The 19,146-nt window shown below is 40.3% G+C and overlaps 1 protein-coding gene across 3 annotated transcripts; it reads right to left on the bottom strand.

Moving 5' to 3' along the window:
• Window positions 1–2,357: 2,357 nt before the first annotated feature.
• On the bottom strand, window positions 2,358–14,275 carry ZBTB2 (zinc finger and BTB domain containing 2). Of its 3 annotated transcripts, XM_063443599.1 has the most exons (4): window positions 13,840–14,275; window positions 6,880–7,068; window positions 5,707–5,882; window positions 2,358–5,415 (listed from the first exon to the last, which is right to left on the bottom strand). In XM_063443599.1, exons 2-4 carry the CDS (start codon window positions 7,050–7,052, stop codon window positions 4,511–4,513), a joined length of 1,254 nt encoding a protein of 417 aa, XP_063299669.1. In that variant the 5' UTR covers window positions 7,053–7,068; window positions 13,840–14,275; the 3' UTR covers window positions 2,358–4,510. The 3 variants fall into 3 exon arrangements, with proteins under 3 accessions (XP_063299669.1, XP_063299667.1, XP_063299668.1); XM_063443597.1 differs by having other exon boundaries at window positions 2,358–5,882; XM_063443598.1 differs by lacking the exon at window positions 13,840–14,275 and adding an exon at window positions 7,156–7,447 and having other exon boundaries at window positions 2,358–5,882.
• Window positions 14,276–19,146: the final 4,871 nt, after the last annotated feature.

Here is a 19,146-nt window from a genome sequence, read left to right on the forward strand (position 1 = left end):
TGGGATGTAAGCACAACCCCCACCTGTGGACGTTGGGCCCTCATGGAGTCTGTTTCTGACCGTTTGAGCAGACACATGCACATTTGTGGCCTGCTGGAGGTCATTTTGCAGGGCTCTGGCAGTGCTCCTCCTTGCACAAAGGCAGAGGTAGCGGTCCTGCAGCTGGGCTGTTGCCCTCCTCCACATCTCCTGATGTACTGGCCTGTCTCCTGGTAGCGCCTCCATGCTCTGGACACTACGCTGATAGACACAGCAAACCTTCTTGCCACAGCTCACATTGATGTGCCATCCTGGATGAGCTGCACTACCTGAGCCACTTGTGTGGGTTGTAGACTCCGTCTCATGCTACCACTAGAGTGAAAGCACCGCCAGCATTCAAAAGTGACCAAAACATCAGCCAGGAAGCATAGGAACTGAGAAGTGGTCTGTGGTAACCACCTGCAGAACCACTCCTTTATTGGGGGTGTCTTGCTAATTGCCTATAATTTCCACCTGTTGTCTATCCCATTTGCACAACAGCATGTGAAATTAATTGTCACACAGTGTTGCTTCCTAAGTGGACCCCTGAACCGATCTGGGTGAAATTTTAATATGTTGGTCACCCAGATCGGGGCTATCGGGGACATGTCATTTGAGGCGATACCTTGTGTGTAAAGGGGTGTTCTAAGTTTTGGGGAAATTGTGTGTCCTCTGCCTGGAGATAATTGGGTTATTCCTTAACTTATCTCAGAATCGCTCAGGCAGAGGAAGGGAGGGTTTTACTGTAAAACTGTATTATGATTGGTTGTTCCTTTTGTTTACTGTGGGAGGTCCTCTTGAGGATTTCCATAGAAGCCAGTGTGGCGTCAATAAAGCTCATTCCTGTTGTACCCTTCTTGAAGTCTAGGCTCATGCTTGGGGAATATTTTACTTGCTGGGGAGAATCGTCTACACCCTAACTGCAGCTATAATCACTTATGCTCAGCTATTAATAAAGGAATAGAAGACCTCAGTACCATAACCACTGAAGGTCTTAACAATTATCTAGTTATTGTAATGCCTTTTATTATTTTTATTTCTCTCATTTAAATATTTTATGTATCCTTCATGTTTCCCCATTCTGTTCAGTTCAATCACTGTTTTAATACATTTCTACTCATATACTCCAAGGGTCACTGTCACATCTTTCTCCACATAGTTTCTGGCTCCAACAACATTTTGGTAGAGGCGAACCCTTTTTTTTTTTTTTTTTAATACCCAATGTGGACCTTCCTGATTTCAACCAGAAGATTGCACCATCAAATTCATTGGTAGGTATTTTACCACCTTTGCCATACGGATTTCACAAAACTTCTATTGCTCTCCACTTGTGAGTACATCTCCTTTTACTACTTTAACCTGTTTTAACGCTGCTTATTATATTTTTATTTCTGTTATATATATCTGGTGAGAATCTGCTGTTTTGTAACCCAATAGAGTGGAAACCTCTGTGCGGGCTACCCATTACATGTGCATTATGGAGTAACAATAGTGGGCTTAGTAATTGAGTGTGTCCATCCATGTAGAAACGTGTTAATCCTTGTGTATCGAACATACTACACTATATTGTTTTGTTTTTCTGTTTGTTCTATAGCAGTGTTTAGTATATAGCGTATATACGGAGTTCCCCCATTGGATCAAGACACCAAGTATATAAACAGGCTGGCTTTGAACCACCCAAGTGCATACATTTGGAGCTATTTATCAGCTTTACTTTTATTATAATTTTGCACTTTTTCTTCCTTTCTTTAAAATATCCACCTATTTCAATTTGGTTTGAATGACAACCTTAAGGCACTGCTTCACTCCCCCTTTTTTATACCAGTATTCATCTATGACTAGAAAGAAGAGACTCAGGTTTGGGTTGTTCAAGATGCCTAACCTCATACTGTAAACAAGTGCTAGAAAAGTTCCCTGTGGACTGTTTTATACTATGACTAAAGCCAAAAATGATGAATTTTTCCAAATCAACTACTTAAGCGTAAATAACCTTGTGTGATTTTAGTAGACTTGGATAAGTTTTCCAAATCAGCTATTGTTGCCTAAAATTAGCAATGCATTTCTGACTTCACTACAATTTGGTATATAATGTTCTAACCAAGCTCAGTTAACTCAAACACAACCTTAATAAATATATGCTTAGATTTATTTTATTAGCCCTGAAATTGGTAGCATATAGTCACCAATAAAACTATTTTAGTTTACTGCCTCAAAGCCAAGTATTTTGTATTAAGACATGCACAATCAATTTGCAAGCTGTAGAAATGCTTGAAAAAGTACTGTGATTTAAAAGTATAGTATATAAGAAAATATAAAAGAAATTCCAAACATTAAACAAATTAGACCAAGCTCTAAATACTTTTAATATCTGTATTTAAACAATTGATTAGGAGTTTTTAAAGGATACATTACATTCATTGTAAATGTACATTAATAATTACAATTTAATGAAATCGAAAATCTCTGGTAGCACTGCTCTCCCTCTCAATTAATTTTATTTAATTTTTCAAGGTTTGATACTGCCAATAGCTCTTGCACTGCAACACTTTTGTAATCTGGTAAATAAGTCAGACATGACGTTAAAGGATGCATATAGTAAGTTTGAAGGTGTACTTTAAAAACGCAGAGGTTTTTTTTTTACAAAAAAGATTGCTTTATTTTGAAGAAAATAAAAATTCATGTACATGACAACAGATATAAAGCAACAGGTTAATTGAAGTATTCTCTGAGAGCTGCTGCTTTAAAGTATATTTAAAATAAAGGCGACGTGGAAAATTATAACAATCTGAGCTGCTTTCGATGAGAGAGCTTGTAACTGGAACAAGCAATGCAACAGTTATTCCAGTAATAAATTCAATTAAGATTTATAATATAGCACTTAAAACCTAAAAATAAAATAAATCACAAGAAGGGGCCATACTTAAGAAACTGCATTATTTCATTTCTTGTTATCTTTCTGGAACAGTGCTGTTTCACCATGATAAAATATTGGTATACACAAAGTGAGAAATAAAGATATAGATGAGATTGCATTAAGAATACATGAAACATAGGTGATTGTATTTGTACTGATTGCCATGTGTGTGTAACTGGGCCTAATTTTCTATGGTAAGAAGTAAATAATAATAAAAAAAAACGTAAGAAAAATAAAATAAACACAAACAATTTAATTGGCCTTCAGTTGACAGCGAACAAAATGACCATAATTGTGAACTGGGAGGAATGTGACCCATTGGAGGATATAGCTAAGTAAGCTGTAAGGCACGGCAGGTTGCTATGCAATAATAATCATTAAAAGAGAAATGAACAATATACCTATGCAATGATTTACTGAAATACAAAACAAAAATCGGGAAACAATGGCTATTATAGGATATGAAATTTTAAGTTCCACAAATAGGTTTACAACAAAGACTGGTAGAGAGAAATACTACTAGGGGATTTTAAGGTAAAATTTTGACTGTAAAGAATGTCACCAATTTCAGTTATTCGGCTCGTGGGGAGTACTCTGCATTCTGTAGCATCTGCAGCTGTATGAATGGTGTGGTTCACAGACTGTGGTTAAAAGACCTGTAGTTAAGGTCTTAAGTCATTAGGTTAAAAAAGTAAGACACGTGTATTTTGTTTCAGGATATTATAAGATGCTCACTTTTCACTAGAAAATGTTTCCTTGGCCTCCAACACTCTTCAAATCACACCGTGTCAGGAAAACCTGTTGTGCAAGTGGAGTATGTTTTGTATAGATACGGTATTGAAAGAAAAAATGCACTATGGATGGGTGAACTGATTATCATTAAAACCCACATAAAAGATAGCATACCAAAATAGGCAGCTCTTCCTATGAAATATAATTAGAGGAGGAACAAAATGTTTTCATATTTGTACTATGGTTATAACTATGGCATAGTAACTTAACATTAACCTAGGTCAGGTGTTTTCTATTGAGAAGTAATAATTAAGAAACAAAGCTCATAGTAAGATTTTCTCTCTAAGAGCTACTCCAAGGCTTTAAAAACTGTATTTCTTTGAATTAATAATTTCCGCAGCAGTGTCAGAAAATGCTGTCTTGTCCTATTTGCACCTGGCTGAAAACAAGTATGATATATTAAACATTTGTATAAATTTATGTTTCTTACCACCAAAGACTTGCTTCATCATTATGCACAAATATATTTCAAGTTAAACAGTTTCCACCTACAAACAAGTTATCTATGAAATGTCAGTAGTTCTACTGATATAAAGGGAGATCACCTCATCTTTCCAGTTTCATTATAAAGCACAAATAAATGAAAAAAACAATAATATTCATATAAAATAGGAAATACATTGTGAGCAAAAGAGTGAGATTTTTTTTTGTTTTGTTTTTTTCCTAGCTACACTCTAATTCAAACCTATGTTGAAAGTGAAGGTAAAGGGACGGAAGAGATAGAAATGATAGATTAAGAAAAAAAGAAAAATTTACAAAGAAAGAAAGATTTCATAGTGACGGAAATTAATCTAGCACAGTTTCTTGCTCTTTCTTAATAGAAGTTAGCATTGAGTTTTCATTGTCAGCAGGTTCTGAGTCTCCACTGCTCAAAAGAATGGACTTTCCTTCTGCTTCCATAGCAAAGACATCAGAATTTTGGCCTTGGCACGTATGTTTGACCACCTCATTGGGGGTTGAGAATGTTTTGTCACACAGGTTACATTTATAACGTTTGTTTGTTTGAACTAGCATGTTGTCCATTTGGCTGCCTTCATCAAAGGAACACAATTCGAGAGTCTGCTTGTCCACCACTGTGTATGTATCAGAGCTTTTAAGACAAACATGTCTTGCAGCTTGGTTTGCCCTGCAGAAGCTCTTATCACAGGTGCTGCATTTGAATGGTTTACCTGTATGGATGTACATATGCTCCCTCCAATGGCTCTTTTGGATAAACTTACGCCCGCATATTGTGCATTCATACTTTCTACGCTTTACTTCTCTCTCTTGGTCTGCTTGCTCTAAATTATCTATGTCTGCAATGTCTGTAGGTGGTGGAGTATCAGACTGTTGTTGCCCATCAATGATTGGAGAGTCAGAAATCTGTGGCATGTCACTGTCACTCATGCCACCAGCTTCAGTTGTCTCCATGGATTCTTTTCCCATCTCAGCTCCATTGTTGCAGAATGATGGGGAGATGCTAGTCTCTGTCTGCCCAGTCGAGGCGGTGAACGGTATTCCTGTGTGAAGCTGAAGATGTTCACGCAGGCTACTCCGCAAGTTAAAGCGACGTCCACAAAGATGACAAGCATAGTATTTGGGGAAGCTTCCATTTCTCTTCATAATGCTTGGCTTCACGTGGGCTATTGTCAGAGAGTTGTTCTGCTCCTCATTTGGCGATTCCTCCATACTGTTTTCTTCTAGAGAAGCAGCTGTAGGAAGGACAGAAGAGGTTGGCTCAGGTGATAATGGTGCATGTACAGACTCAGAGAATGTTAAATTTGTCCGGTTTGCTGCAGGTAGTGCAGAGGGGAGCTGTGTTATTTGCACGTTCTCAGGTGTGGGATCCTGATTTAATCTAGAATTTTGCTGCCGTGTGTCACGGCTAGCTTTTTCAGGGGCTGGGGTAACCTTTGCTGGGGGCCTTATTTGGTGATCTGCAATTTGAATGCCATAGAGAGAAGATGCAAGAGGGAAAACCTGATCAGGGTGAGAAAACCCACCGTGACTTGCAAGGCTGGCTTCTTGGATGAGAGGAAATGCATGCAAAAACTTAATGCCTTGCTCCAGGCGAACAGGATCGATGAGCTGTGGAGCCATTTTCCCAGTGTACATCAGGTGCAAGAGATAACTAAAGATGTCTGGCTGGATGTCTGTCGACTTCAAGCGGACACATTCACTGCACGAAAAGAAAAGAAAAAACGATAAAGTTCTAAAACTGAAATTTTTTTTTTGCAAAAAAATGATGTAAGGCACTGTTTACTCAAATGGATAATCAAAACAAAAGAAAACACACACACACACACACACACAACCCATGAATGACACAAAAGACTAATAGATACACGATTATAGTTGTGTCTGTTTTAACAGCACTAGCAAAATTGCATTTCTAAAGACAAAGCCACATAGCTCAAACCAGTAAAGATTGGGCTCAAAACGTTTAAAAAAAATTGCAAGTAAAATATGATCTACAAACCATTCATTAAAGGGACACCTAATATGCTGTATTTTTTATTTTTTTTGCACACCCAAAGCCAGAAAGAGTTTATTATCAAAAAGTATGCACACAGTCACAGCTCCAACTGCACTGAGGGGACTGTATTTAATTCAAATAGAATCTGCAAACAGGTAGTGATATTTTTACTATATGCCTTTGTGGGTGGCACGTTGTTTAGATCATTCAGAACTGTTAGTGCCCAAGCTCTGTGCATACCTTTGCTAAGGAAGTATTTTTCTGAGGTGAGTGGGTGTGGCTAATGATGCTGGCTTATTATGTAGCATTCAGCAAAACATTTATTTTATACAAAAACATTTAAAAATTAAACACGGAAAATAAATACAGCATATTAATGAGACCAACACATATTAAATACATTAAATAAGTATTGGTACCTAGAGTGTCCCTTTAAGTCCGTTAAATACATTTAAAATTAATCTTGACACTGAAACACATGAAAAAGTGAGACAACCATGAGCAGAGAGTATGCTACAGGGATTATTCACAACTTCCGCTATTGTTCTGTATAGTTAAGATGCTTGCAATTAATATGAACACTGCATTTCTACATTCTGATTAAATTTTTTAGGTAGCTTTATTTCCTAAAATCCCATCAGCTTCCTTACAAATATCCTAAAACATTAAGGAACAAAAAGGCATTTAACAAAAGGCATACCTTGTCTGATGAACAAAAAGCATCTTAAAATAATTGGAAAACGATGCAAGAACAGACTTATGTGCTTTGAAGTAGACATCGCCTATGGCAACTGTGCAGTCACACAGAAACCCAAATTCACGCTGGGCGTTTAGTTGCTGGAGAAGAATAAGTCCATGGTTGGCCAAATCCATCTTTCTTTACTGCAATCTGCAATGGTGAACACATATGCATTTATGTTAGTTAACTGTTAGAAATGATTAAGACTGCCATTAATAATAATCTTCACAATTTTACCTGAAATAGGGCTAAAAACACAGGTCAATTCTGTTATAGTTCCATCCTAGTCCCTTTGATTCAGGTTAATTTTCTTCATTTCAGCTGATAATCCTCCTTTAAGGCGGACGTTATTCTTTAGCAATAGAAATTAAACTATGGATGAGATCCAGCTATTTTCAGATCTATCTCAATCCTGCAGATATTTATTGTAGAGAAACACTTCAAGCACCATAACCACTAAAACTCCCTGTAGTGGTTAGTGTGTTAGGAGTGCCCACTTCTCCCCCAACATTGCAAGCAGTCAAACTAATTTAGAATGGTTTCACTGCTTACCTGGGGTGCTTTCCCAGTCTCAACTACTTGATATGGAGAACTGGAAGCTCTCTATCTGAGCTAAACTAGGCAGTGCATGACTTTGTAAAACAGCTTAAAAAAATAAATTTATATATATATATATATATATATATATATATATATATATTTATTTCTCAGGCCATTTTGTGAATGGGGAGCTATTGCTTGGCTTAGACCCTCAGCTGACACTCTCAATCAGCTGTAACCCTGTACGAGACTTCAAACCATTTAAAAACAATTTCACTTCTTAGGTGGTGGAAGCTAACCGGGTTTGATCATTTGACACTCTCAGTTAATAACCTAGACCACAAATATTAGTGTTTCAAAATAGTAAAAAACTTATCACAACAATTATTTTGTCAGTGAAAGTACAGTTTGTGTGTGAAAAATGCAAAAAAAAAACTGCATCTTTACTGACGATATCATTTGTGATATGTTTTACTGTATTTGTGTCCAGCGAAGTCTCCCAAGTAAAACAGTAACCCCCATGTACAGGTTTTATGGTGTCCTGGAAAGTTACTGGGTTAAATACAGGGCTTGCAAGCAAAATTCTCTGGACTTTCTGCCTGGGTTATGACTTAATTATGTAAAAATATTATATAAATATACTTGTAAAATTTTATATATATAATTATATTATACATTGCTAAACACAAATACAATCTCACTTTAACAATGTATTAACTATCTTCAGGTGGAAGAGGTTTTAATCCCCACCACAACTTTATTGGTACTATAACATATATATATACATACACACACGCTCTGATGGCCGCGGGTCTCGCGAGATTTACACTGGGGAGCTGCTGGGAGGTGAGTAAACGCTTGCTGCCTGCCCCCCCCACAGCTAAGCCAATGCCACTGACTGGACCCCCCTCCCTGTTTGTTGCCTAGACATATAAAAAAATATTAATTTAATATAAAAAAAAATGCCCCCTCACACACATACACTCTATTATTATACACATACACTACACAAACACACTGTGTATATAATTCAGTGTGTTTGTATAGTGTGTGTGTATATATAATGCAGTGTGTGTGTGTATATAATGCTGTGTGTGTGTGTATAGTGTGTGTGTATATAATGCAGTGTGTTTGTATAGTGTGTGTGTATATATAATGCAGTGTGTTTGTATTGTGTGTGTATATAATGCAGTGTGTGTTTGTATAGTGTGTGCGTATATAATTTATAGTGTGTGTGTGTGTATTGTGTATATAATGCAGTGTGTTTGTATAGACACACACTATACAAACACACACTGCATTATATATACACACACACTATACATTATATACGCACACACTATACAAACACACACTGCATTATATATACACACACACTATACAAACACACTGCATTATATATACACACACTATTATATAAACACTACACAAACACACTGCATTATATACACAGTGTGTTTGTGTAGTGTGTTTATATAATGCACACTACACACACACTCTGCATTATATACATACACTATACAAACACACTCTGCATTATATAAACACACTACACAAATACACACACTCTGCATTCCTTATATACACACACACTACACAAACACACACACTTTGCATTTAGTATATACAGCATTCACTTTACACACACACTGCATTCACTTTACGCACACTACACAAACACACTAGACAAATACACACTGCATCCACTACACAAACACACACTGCATCCACAACACACACACACACTAAACAAACACTGCATCCCCTACACACACACTACACAAACATACACAGCTCCCCTGTCTAAACACACTGCATCCACTACACGTGGCATGTATATTTTGTGCATTTACCTTTAGAAATAGTTTTTATTTTCCAAAATGGTAAATGTACAGAATATCAGCAAATTATATCGGCTATCGGCCTGAAAGTTCACAGAATATAGCCGGTATCGGCTCTAAAAAATCAATATCGGTCGATCCCTATTAGAACGTCTAAGCTAAGGCAGTATAACTAGAAAAGCTCAACTTATCAATGAGTGCGTGCAAAAATCTAGTTTAGTGACATCACTCAGAGGTGGTGCCTCTTGCACAAAATTCATTTTAGAGACTAAACTTTAGTTAGTAATTAATTGTGCCTCTTCTATGCAGCTAACCCATAAACCAGAAAGTTACACCTTAAACTTGAGCCTCCACAGTATATACACAGAAGCCTTTGTAAGAGTTCATGTGCATACTTCCCATATCCCTCACCGAGGCACCTCTGTTCATTGAATAACATCTCCTGTACTGTAAATCCACAAACAGAGAGCAGCCTGGTAAGGGTTGCATACATACCTCAGATCCAACTTCAGCAAAAATTATTGATTGACATATGGAGCACTGCCTCTGATTAGCTACCAACTACCAAACATTGAATTACTAGTAATAGCAATAATCAGAGTCAGTGTTCTCATTATCAAAATGTGTCACTGTTATTGTATTGAATGTATGCATGGATAGATAAGTGGTCTATTGCCGGTATATTGTATCAGATTTTTTTTTTTTTTTTTTTTTTTTTAGTGTGCCTCATTTTTTAGTCGAGCATCTCTAGCCTATGAGAATCCTTGGCAACCAGTCATTCTTTCCACTTGTCTGTGAAGGTCTTCCTTCTACATGCCTGGCATCAGAATGTATATTTTCTTGTCACTAGAGAACAATATCTGAGGATCTTTCTTCCTATATCTGCTTTCCCATATAACAGGAGTACCATCAGTGAAATGGCTCATCCATTTTATTACAAAAGAGGTTCCAATTCCATGTAGCCTTTTCTTATCCTAGGGACAAACTTTTTTTTTTTTGCATTTAGTCATTCTGCTATTGTGTTTCAAAAAGCACTTTGTTCAAAGTAAATTTACACACACACACACACAAACATCCACACACAAGTAATTATTTAAATCTATCCATGCTCCTTACTGCTTTCCCTGGGCTGCTGTCATCTCCCTACTCAGCCGGGGGCCGGAGTGCCGTCATAACACGGCTCCCGACATCACTACAAGCCGCGCGAGGGAGCAGAGCAGGGAGATTACAGCTCACTCGCCGTGGCATTAAGGCATCCATCCGCCCGCCTTCCTCTGCGCTCCACTACCCGGCCGCCACCCTCTTCAGCCGTTCGCCTCCCCCAGCTCTCCTGGAGCTGGCCGCCCCCCGTCCCTCTCACAGCTCTCCATGACCCGGCCGCCCCACTCCCTCCCTCTCACAGCTCTCCATGACCCGGTCTCCCTCCCTTAGTCAGCAGCCTGCCTCAGCACTCCGTGATCCGACTGCCTGCCTTTGCTCTCAGGCAGCCGTCACCTCGAGGGCTAAACAGGTTCACAAATCCTATGTGCCAGGACAAATTTCTTGGTTGCCATGGTGACCTAGGATTTGTCGAGCCCTGATCTAAACAGTTTGTTCGAATAACAGCGTTTATTTAAGATGATGTTTTCAGTGCACTTTATATAGACCCAAGAATGTGCAATATTCTGGCAAAATTATTATTGAACAAGTAAATGACATTCAATAAGTAGACAAAAACAAAGAGTGGAACAGCGCTAAGTCAGAGGAAGGAGGAGGCAGCACACCTAAAATAGTTAAGTCTCTCCTAAAAACCCAATAAGAACAAACAGCAGCACCCTACTGTCTTTATTGTTAAATGACATTCAGTGGCAAGGGAATGTAGCATACATTTAAGGCAGAGATAGGTCTAACTGTGTGCACAGTAGAACATTTGAATTGTGAGTTTACAAAAATGGTCAGATGGGGGAAATTAAATGATATTGAAATCCAAAAAGGTAAGCAGGTAGCATAGTGTTCTATATACCTCCTCAGTCACCCAAAACAGTGTGAAGAAAATACATCAAAAATGAATTTCCCTCTCTGTAATATGTTGGCACGTTTAGTCATGTGACAGGAAAACTAACACTTCTTTTGAAGGAAAAATACAAACTAAGCTGCATCATAAGAAACAATTAGAAGAGTTAAATGGAGATATGAAAATATCACGAATAATGAACATAATGCCTGTTTTTCATAAAATGTATTTTTCTAAACCGCTAGATATATTAAAGGAACATTCCAGGAAAGCACCATAACTTTACCTCAATGAAGCTAATATTGGTGCCTGTAGGTCCTGGGCAGCGCCTTATCATAAGGGGTTTAACTGTTTACAAACAATTGTGCAGACAGCACCCATTGACTTGGCTCCTCTTTTTCCTGCTAAAGTCCACCGCTTCAACAAGGAAGCCTAGTGCTGGGTGTCTGTAATAGGCTGAGTGCATCATTAGGATGAAGTTGTTATGGTGCCGAGAGTGTTCCTTTAAATTAGTTTGTAGTTCCCTTCTCCAACAAGCACTCTCAGCCAGTGACATGTGTAGCTCATTTGTGTACATACCAACTCTCAATATCCCAAGCAATAACACTGAGCTAGGATCATGGGACCTGTATTTCAATATTAGAATGTAAATCAGATCAAGACAGACCATTCACTGGCACTGCTCCTAGGCAATAAAGAGATCATGGGAAGTGGGGGTACCCTAATTGGCATAGGGTGGGTATGTTATGTATCGAGGCAAAGCATGAATCAGGGGCCCTAAAAGCATCTCTTACAACGTGAACAAGATGTTTCTGGCTATTGCAGCATCCATCTGTATCATAAATCCTCAAGCATGTAAGCTCATTGAGCAGGGCCCTCATTCCCTCTGTTCCTGTGTGTCCACTTGTCTGGTTACAAATTAGATGTGTTAGTCCACCCATTGTACAGCGCTACAGAATCTGCTAGCACTATATAAATAATAAATACAATGCAGTTTAAAAGGAACCTCTCACCACTTACTTGACCCTCTGCTAACTTATTACAGAGGCGTATGTTACATTATTGTGACACCCACCTTGTCTCTTCCTTGATTAACCCTGTTCGGGAATATTCCCCAAACTGGATTAACCACCTCTATGACAGCACCCCATCGTCTGAACAGAATAATGTCAGTCACTCCATTCCGACCATAGTGAATGTTGTATTGCTACAGCTAAAGAGCATAAGGCCCGCAATTTAATATATGTTCTGAAAACATATATTAGTAGATCCAAACATTATTTCCCAGACAATGTGGTGGAAACAAGCAAACTACAACATGTAAAACCAGGGCTAGTTTTCAAATTTAAACAGGGTTATTCATTAATGTGCAAACTGTCAAGGACGAAATGTAAATGTAAAATTTTTAAGCCAATGTAGGTTTAGTTATAGTTTGAAATATACATTGAATCACAGGCATTTCACAACTTAATGAAGAACTTTGAGAGTAACAGTTACAAGCACAGTACTGCAAAGGTTCAAATGGTCCAATTAAAGGGACACTAGAGGAACCCAGTCCTACTTCATCTTATAGAAGTGGCCTGGGCGCAGTGTCCCTGTCCCGTTAACCCTGCAAAGTTTACATTGCAGGCGGTCGCATCTCGACCTTCTCTCACACGGGGTTATTCACTAAGGCGAGAATAGTTGGCAAATCTGAGTGAATCTGAGTTTTATCCTTGTAGACCAAAACAGTCCAACTGGAATCATAGCCGCCTTGGGAAATGTTCCAGTTCTTCTATTAAATGTTTGAATTTAAGACAATTCTCACTTTAGTGACCAACCCTTAATGAATTCATTATTGAATTTGTCTGAGAAGTAACATGCAGTCCCTATATGTTAGCACCATGCGGGTGGAGGGGCAGCTCGCTCCTACAGGGGAGCCTGCCGCTTTAAGACATGCAGAGCTCCCCGGCTGCCATTAGTGGGGGGGTCCCCCCCCGGCCTCCATAGTGTTCTCCCCACGTTCCGGAAGCCGTGCCCCCCACACCTTCACCAGAGCCAGCGGGCCCAGCTAGAGGACATGCCAGGCCCTGCCAGACCGGATGCAGCCTGAGAGGGAGAGCAAGACATGGCGGCTCCGTCACTGGAGGGGGGAGGAGCGAGCGCACGCTGCCCACTTCCGCGCAGCTGTGTGAGGAGGACGAGAACATGACAATCAGCGAACAAAGATGGCTCCTGGCTGCGGCCTGAGCGGGGCGGGGGTGGAGGGAGAGCCGGGGAGGGAGGCGGCGGACGGGGCGCACATGGCGGTGCCAGCCCGGGGAGGGAATGGCGGCTGGACCCGGGCCTCCATTGTCCGTCACCAGTCACCCCTCCCCCGGCCGGATTACCCCCGGGCACCTCACAGCCCACCGGGTGACCCGCTAATATCGCCGAATAAACACGGGCGGTATTTACCACACACCGTGCGACACCCCGCGATACCGGGGTACACACCGCCCCCCGGTACCCCCCTCTGTCCCCGGGTACAGCAAGGCGCACGTGGCCCCCGGGGGCCGATCCACCTACCTCAGCTCCGACAGATCGTGCGCCGGCGAGAGCCCGTGCTGCTCCTTGACGGGGAACCCACCGTCTCCTCCTCCTTCCTCTCCGAGAGGAGTCCACCCAGCGAGGGAGAAAAAAAAAAAAAAACGCCACTCGGTGCTTTCCTGTCCGGTTACGTTAAGGTCACATGACCGGCAGCGGGGGGAAGGGGGGGGCTGGCCGTGCACCAAAGGCTCTGCGAGCTCTCCCGCCGGGAGTATTGAAGCGAGAGCCGCCCTCCCCTCCCCCTGCCTGTCTCTCTGAGAGACTGAGTGAGAGTCTCTTTCTCTTCTCGTTTCCTCTGGCGAGGGAGGCTGCCCACACGGCCCCGCCGACACTGCCGCCACCGCCGCCACCGCCGCCATTTCGTCGTGCGCTCGCCGTGCCTGGCGCTCGCAGTGTCAGCTTGTCAGAGCCTCACACCGGCCTCATGGCGGCCGCTTTATTGGCCTGTGACAAACTTTCACCGCTCTTAGTTTGACCAACCACAACAAGGAACATTAATACAGTTTAAAAAAAAATAATAATGTAATATATATAAAAACGCTACAGGGAGTCACAGGCTGTCCTATGATCAGGAGGAAAGGGGTGTAAACCATGTTTGTTAAACGTACATGTGACTTAATTTCTAAATCTTTAATAAAGTGTGGAGAGGTGTGTGACAGTACAAAGTGGCACATGGGTCACATTAATAAAAACAACCATTGTAATAGACCAATCACGAAATGAATGCACATTTTATAAAGGTCAGTTTGATGTCCAGTTTTAACTCCTTCATGACAAGGGATGTTTTTTTTTGTGCCATGAGGACTGGCACATTATTTTTTTTATAATTTCGACAAACACATATTATCCCCTTTATCTACTTGTGTAGGGTTTTTCTTTTTATTTGATGTAACTGAATCCCCATATTTGCTAAGAAAGGTAATAAAATTTAAAAAAGAAAACATTTGTGTGCGCTGTTCCTTAATCAGTGTTTGGGGTTTTCTTTTATACCTTTTTTCTTTTATTTATACTAAATATATAGTTGCTCATTTGGCATAAAAAAGTTTTTTGGGGGAGGGGGATTTTTTTTTAGTTTTGCTGCTTATGATTTATAGATAACTAGTGGAGATAAAGAAAAGGTAAAATATAAGAAAATTAAAATTATAATTCTGTCCTGACTTTGCAAAGGATTTTTGTCATATTTTTTTCAGTTAGAGGTCACATACCAAAAGGAGTGCTTTCCAGAAACATTTAAAATTTTTATATGTTTGGTAATTAAGTTTAACCCCTTCATCCTCAAAGATTTTGTATGATTACATCCGGATATGACCAATGCATTTATGGCACTTATTCTATATGTTTGTGTCAGTGTAATTTAATGCTTTCTCTTTGTGTCTCTACGCATAATATATATCAGGGTAAATGCGGTGCTCTTGTGATACTCCATAGGTATATTTTTTTTTCTAAGAGGAAAGAAATATTGCTCCCCACCCCAGTATTGCTTGTAATTTCTACACAAGTAGTTCAACTAAAGGTAATTTATCAGTTTTGCTTGTTAAAATGCCCAATGTTTGTAGGATTCAAACTGATTTTTTTTAATTTATTTTTTTATTAAAGAGAAACAGAAACAATATAGCAAGGAGCAAATTATGGTTATAAAAAAATACTTTTGACAAACGTGCAGAGACTATAACTTTTAATAGCAGTCACAGAATTCAAAATAAAAGTATATACTTGTAGAAGTAGACCACTCAGGGTATTTCATTTATAAGCATTTTTGACTGTTTTAATTTAACTACTTCACTGTCAAAATATATAGTTAGATTTCATTGATTTGTACTTTTCACACATTTCACTTTGGGGTTAATTTCACAGACCATATATATCCTACTATTGTGAAGACACCATATTGGTGTGAAGGCATTTGTCAGATTAATGCAAAATACAAAAAAAGGACAGCACATACACAATCAAATATTGTTTTATATTTTATAAGGTTACTTAAAATCATCTGTCTTGCCAAACTAATGTGGGGATTTAGTTACACCATTATGTTAAAATGACAATATAGGTACCCAGACTACTTCAGTTCATTGAAGTCGTCTGGGTGCAGTATCCCTGTCCCCTTTAGTCTTGCAATGTAAATCATTATAGTTTTAGCTAAACTGCAATGATTACATTGCAGCACTAAGACTGCCTGTAGTCGCTGTCAATCAGACGCTAGAGGCACTTTCTGGTGGCTAACAGACCTCTGGTTGCCTAACTAACGCTGGATCTCCTTACGCTCTGCATGAAGATATCCAGTGTCAGTAAAATCCCCATAGGAAAGAATTGAACCAATGCTGCGCATGTGCATTAGCCCCCCTTGTCGAATGATGTTGTGGGACATTGGCGTTGGAATCAGGTGAGTAAACAAAAGGTTATTTAAGCCTTCCACGTGGGGAGGGGGCAGAGGGAACTATAGTGTAAGGAATACAACTTTGTATTTCTTACACTATAGAATCCCTTTAAGTTCACTACTACGTCAGCACCCCACAATTGGTGGATCCTACTTTGTCAGATCCATGACAAATTATAGGATAAAATTACAGACATGACAACTTCAGTTTTCAGATGTCCAATTTTTGTTGGTTTAATTTACTGGGATCAAGTCAATTTTGACACAGAATAGTTCCGACATGGCTATTGTCAGTTCTGTGCATGTTGGACATCTCTCACCAGCACACACACCATGCTGGTGACAGGCGTTCAGTGGCAACATGGCCAACCATATATACAGCCATATATCTTCTCTGACATCTTTGGAGGGGGGGGGGCTGCAGGGAGAACTTGGCATAAGCACTGGGACAGTTTTTAGTCTTTTTTTGGAGTGGGGGCAGTATAGGAAGGGCCACTCTAAGTAAAAACACTTTGTCACCCCCGCCCCCAAGTGAGCATTTCATAAAGATAAAATCTTTAAGAAATACTAACATTGACTGTGTTTGAAAGGGAAATTCCAGCCCAGACAAAATATATACTTAGTATTTTTCATTTGCTTGACAAAAGGAGGAGTTACCTTTTGTCAAACTTGTCATTACCCCCAGCCATCACCAGTGACGGCTATAGGGAGAAAAAGAAAAGCTCTTTCTATGAATGACCTTGCGGGATCCTACACAGATCTCAATGCACTACTCTTATTTGTGAGAATACAGTGCTGATATCAGCTCCTGCTGTCGGAAACACCAGGAGTTGAAGAGCACCCAACGGAAGAGGATGGCTGTGTTAGATAAGAATAACCTACTTTCCTGTGGCCACCGGAGCACCTGCTGCAATGTCCCTGTCATGGGGTTATGCAAAGACCCCAGGTGGCGACAGTTGCTTTAAAGTTGATTCACATGCTTTTTGCTAGATAAATTGACACATTTGGTTTTATTGTGTGATTTGTCATTTTCAATGAACATAAGATGGAAATGAGTGGATTCTCAAACAAGCCAAGCCATATGACCCCATTGCTATTGATTGTTACATTACAGCAAATTGATATCATAGCATTCCTATCAGGCCTGCATGTGGTCACAAATGTACTTGTCCTACACCTGATTGAAAGTGTTGATAGACTAGCAAGATCAGAGAGTCAATTCTGGTTGGGTCATTGTGCCATAGGCATTCTTTGATGCCTATCTTGAAAAGACTCGATAACCAACACTCTTTCAGGAAGTTTAAAGTGGCACTGTCACCCGCGCTGAAAAATTTGTATTTTGTAAAGATTTTATCTAAAATAGAAATTTTGACTGTTGGAATTTCACTGAAATTTCAACCCAGTCAAGAGATATACAGAGACAAAGTAAAGCAATGTGCTCAGGCTAAAAGTCCATCAGAGTTCGTTTGGCTGTCTGTCTGTGAAACTCCCGCAAGGTCTGTGAATCCAGCATGGCTGTGCACACCTTTCCCCCATTTTTGTTTTTGTGATTTTTCTTTTTTGTTGTTGTGATTTTTGTAAAAAAAATAATTTTGTGGAGATAACCGATACTCGCAGGACTGTAAGGTGTATACACAATCCTTAACCCCTTAAGGATCAAAGACGTATCAGGTACGTCCGACAAAAAACGGTCCTAAATGATCGCAGACGTACCTGATACATCCGAGGGGAATTAGAGTGCTGAAAGCGATCATGATCACTTCCAGCAGCTCTAATGGTATTGCAGCGATGCCTCAATGTTGAGGCATCACTGCAATTCTCCCCTCACTGCCGGTGGCCCCCGGCGATCACTTCTGGGTTGCTCCACGTGGAGCCTGGCAGTGAGGCAGAGCATCGGAAGCCACCAGGCAGTCTTCCGATGCTCTGCATGTACTGATGGGTCGGTCGAGGCACTCAGTAAAGATAAAAAAAAACAAAAAGTGTTAATTTAATAAATGGAAATTTTTTTATACCCTCCCTCTCCCTCCCCATGTACTTACCGATCGCTGCCAATCCCCCGCCGGCGATAGGTCTTTTTTTTTTAGGGAGGAGTTCCCCCCCTCTGCAATTTAGGACCCATAGGGGCCATGCACATGGCCCCAATAGGTGTCCATAGTGCTGCCAGCAGGGGGACTGCCTGCAATGAGAGTTGTGTATGCAAGATTGACAGACTTCCTCGAGTCCAACTCTCTGCTAGACCCGCTTCAGTCTAGTTTCAGCGCTAAGCACTCTCTGGAAATGGCACTGACCAAAGTATCCAATGATCTACTCGCTGCAAAATCTTGTGGTCACTACTCTATCCTAATTCTCCTTGACCTGTCTGCAGCTTTTGAAACTGTTGATCATCAACAGCTTCTTCTCATCTGCAATATTGGTATACAAGATATTGCTTTCTCCTGGTGCTTCTCCTACCTCTCCCAGTGCTTTTTCAGTGCTTCTTTCTCTGTTTCTTCTCCCCAACTCCTCTCTGTTGGTGTCCCCAAGGTTCAGTTCTTGGTCCCCTACTGTTTTCTATCTACACTGCCTCCCTTGGTAAACTCATTAGCTCCTTTTGGCTTCCAATATCATTTCTATGCGGATGACACGCAAATCTACCTGTCCTCTCCTGATCTCTCCCTGTCCCTCTTGACTAGTGTCTCTGACTGCCTCTATGCTATTTCTAACTGGATGGCTGCCCACGTCCTTAAACTCAACTTGACCAAAAGGAAATTCTGGTCTTTCCTCCCTTAAATGTTGCTAATCCTGTGTCTGTCTCCCTCCAATTCAACGGTGCTACCACCAGCTCCACCACGCAGGCTCACTGCCTAGATGTTCTCTTTGACTCCGACTTCTCCTTCACACCTCATGTTCAGTCGCCAAATTCTGACGTT

The sequence above is a fragment of the Pelobates fuscus genome, chromosome 2, assembly GCF_036172605.1.
Source record: "Pelobates fuscus isolate aPelFus1 chromosome 2, aPelFus1.pri, whole genome shotgun sequence".
In the NCBI taxonomy this organism is placed as follows: Eukaryota; Metazoa; Chordata; class Amphibia; order Anura; family Pelobatidae; genus Pelobates; species Pelobates fuscus.

Excerpts from the sequence above, each read along its gene's own strand:
- ZBTB2 (XM_063443597.1), bottom strand. The coding sequence starts at position 7,052 with ATGGATTTGGCCAACCATGGACTTATTCTTCTCCAGCAACTAAACGCC. Across the intron at positions 5,883-6,879 it reads CTTTTTGTTCATCAGACAAG|TGAATGTGTCCGCTTGAAGT; the intron begins GTATGCCTTTTG and ends CTTTTCGTGCAG.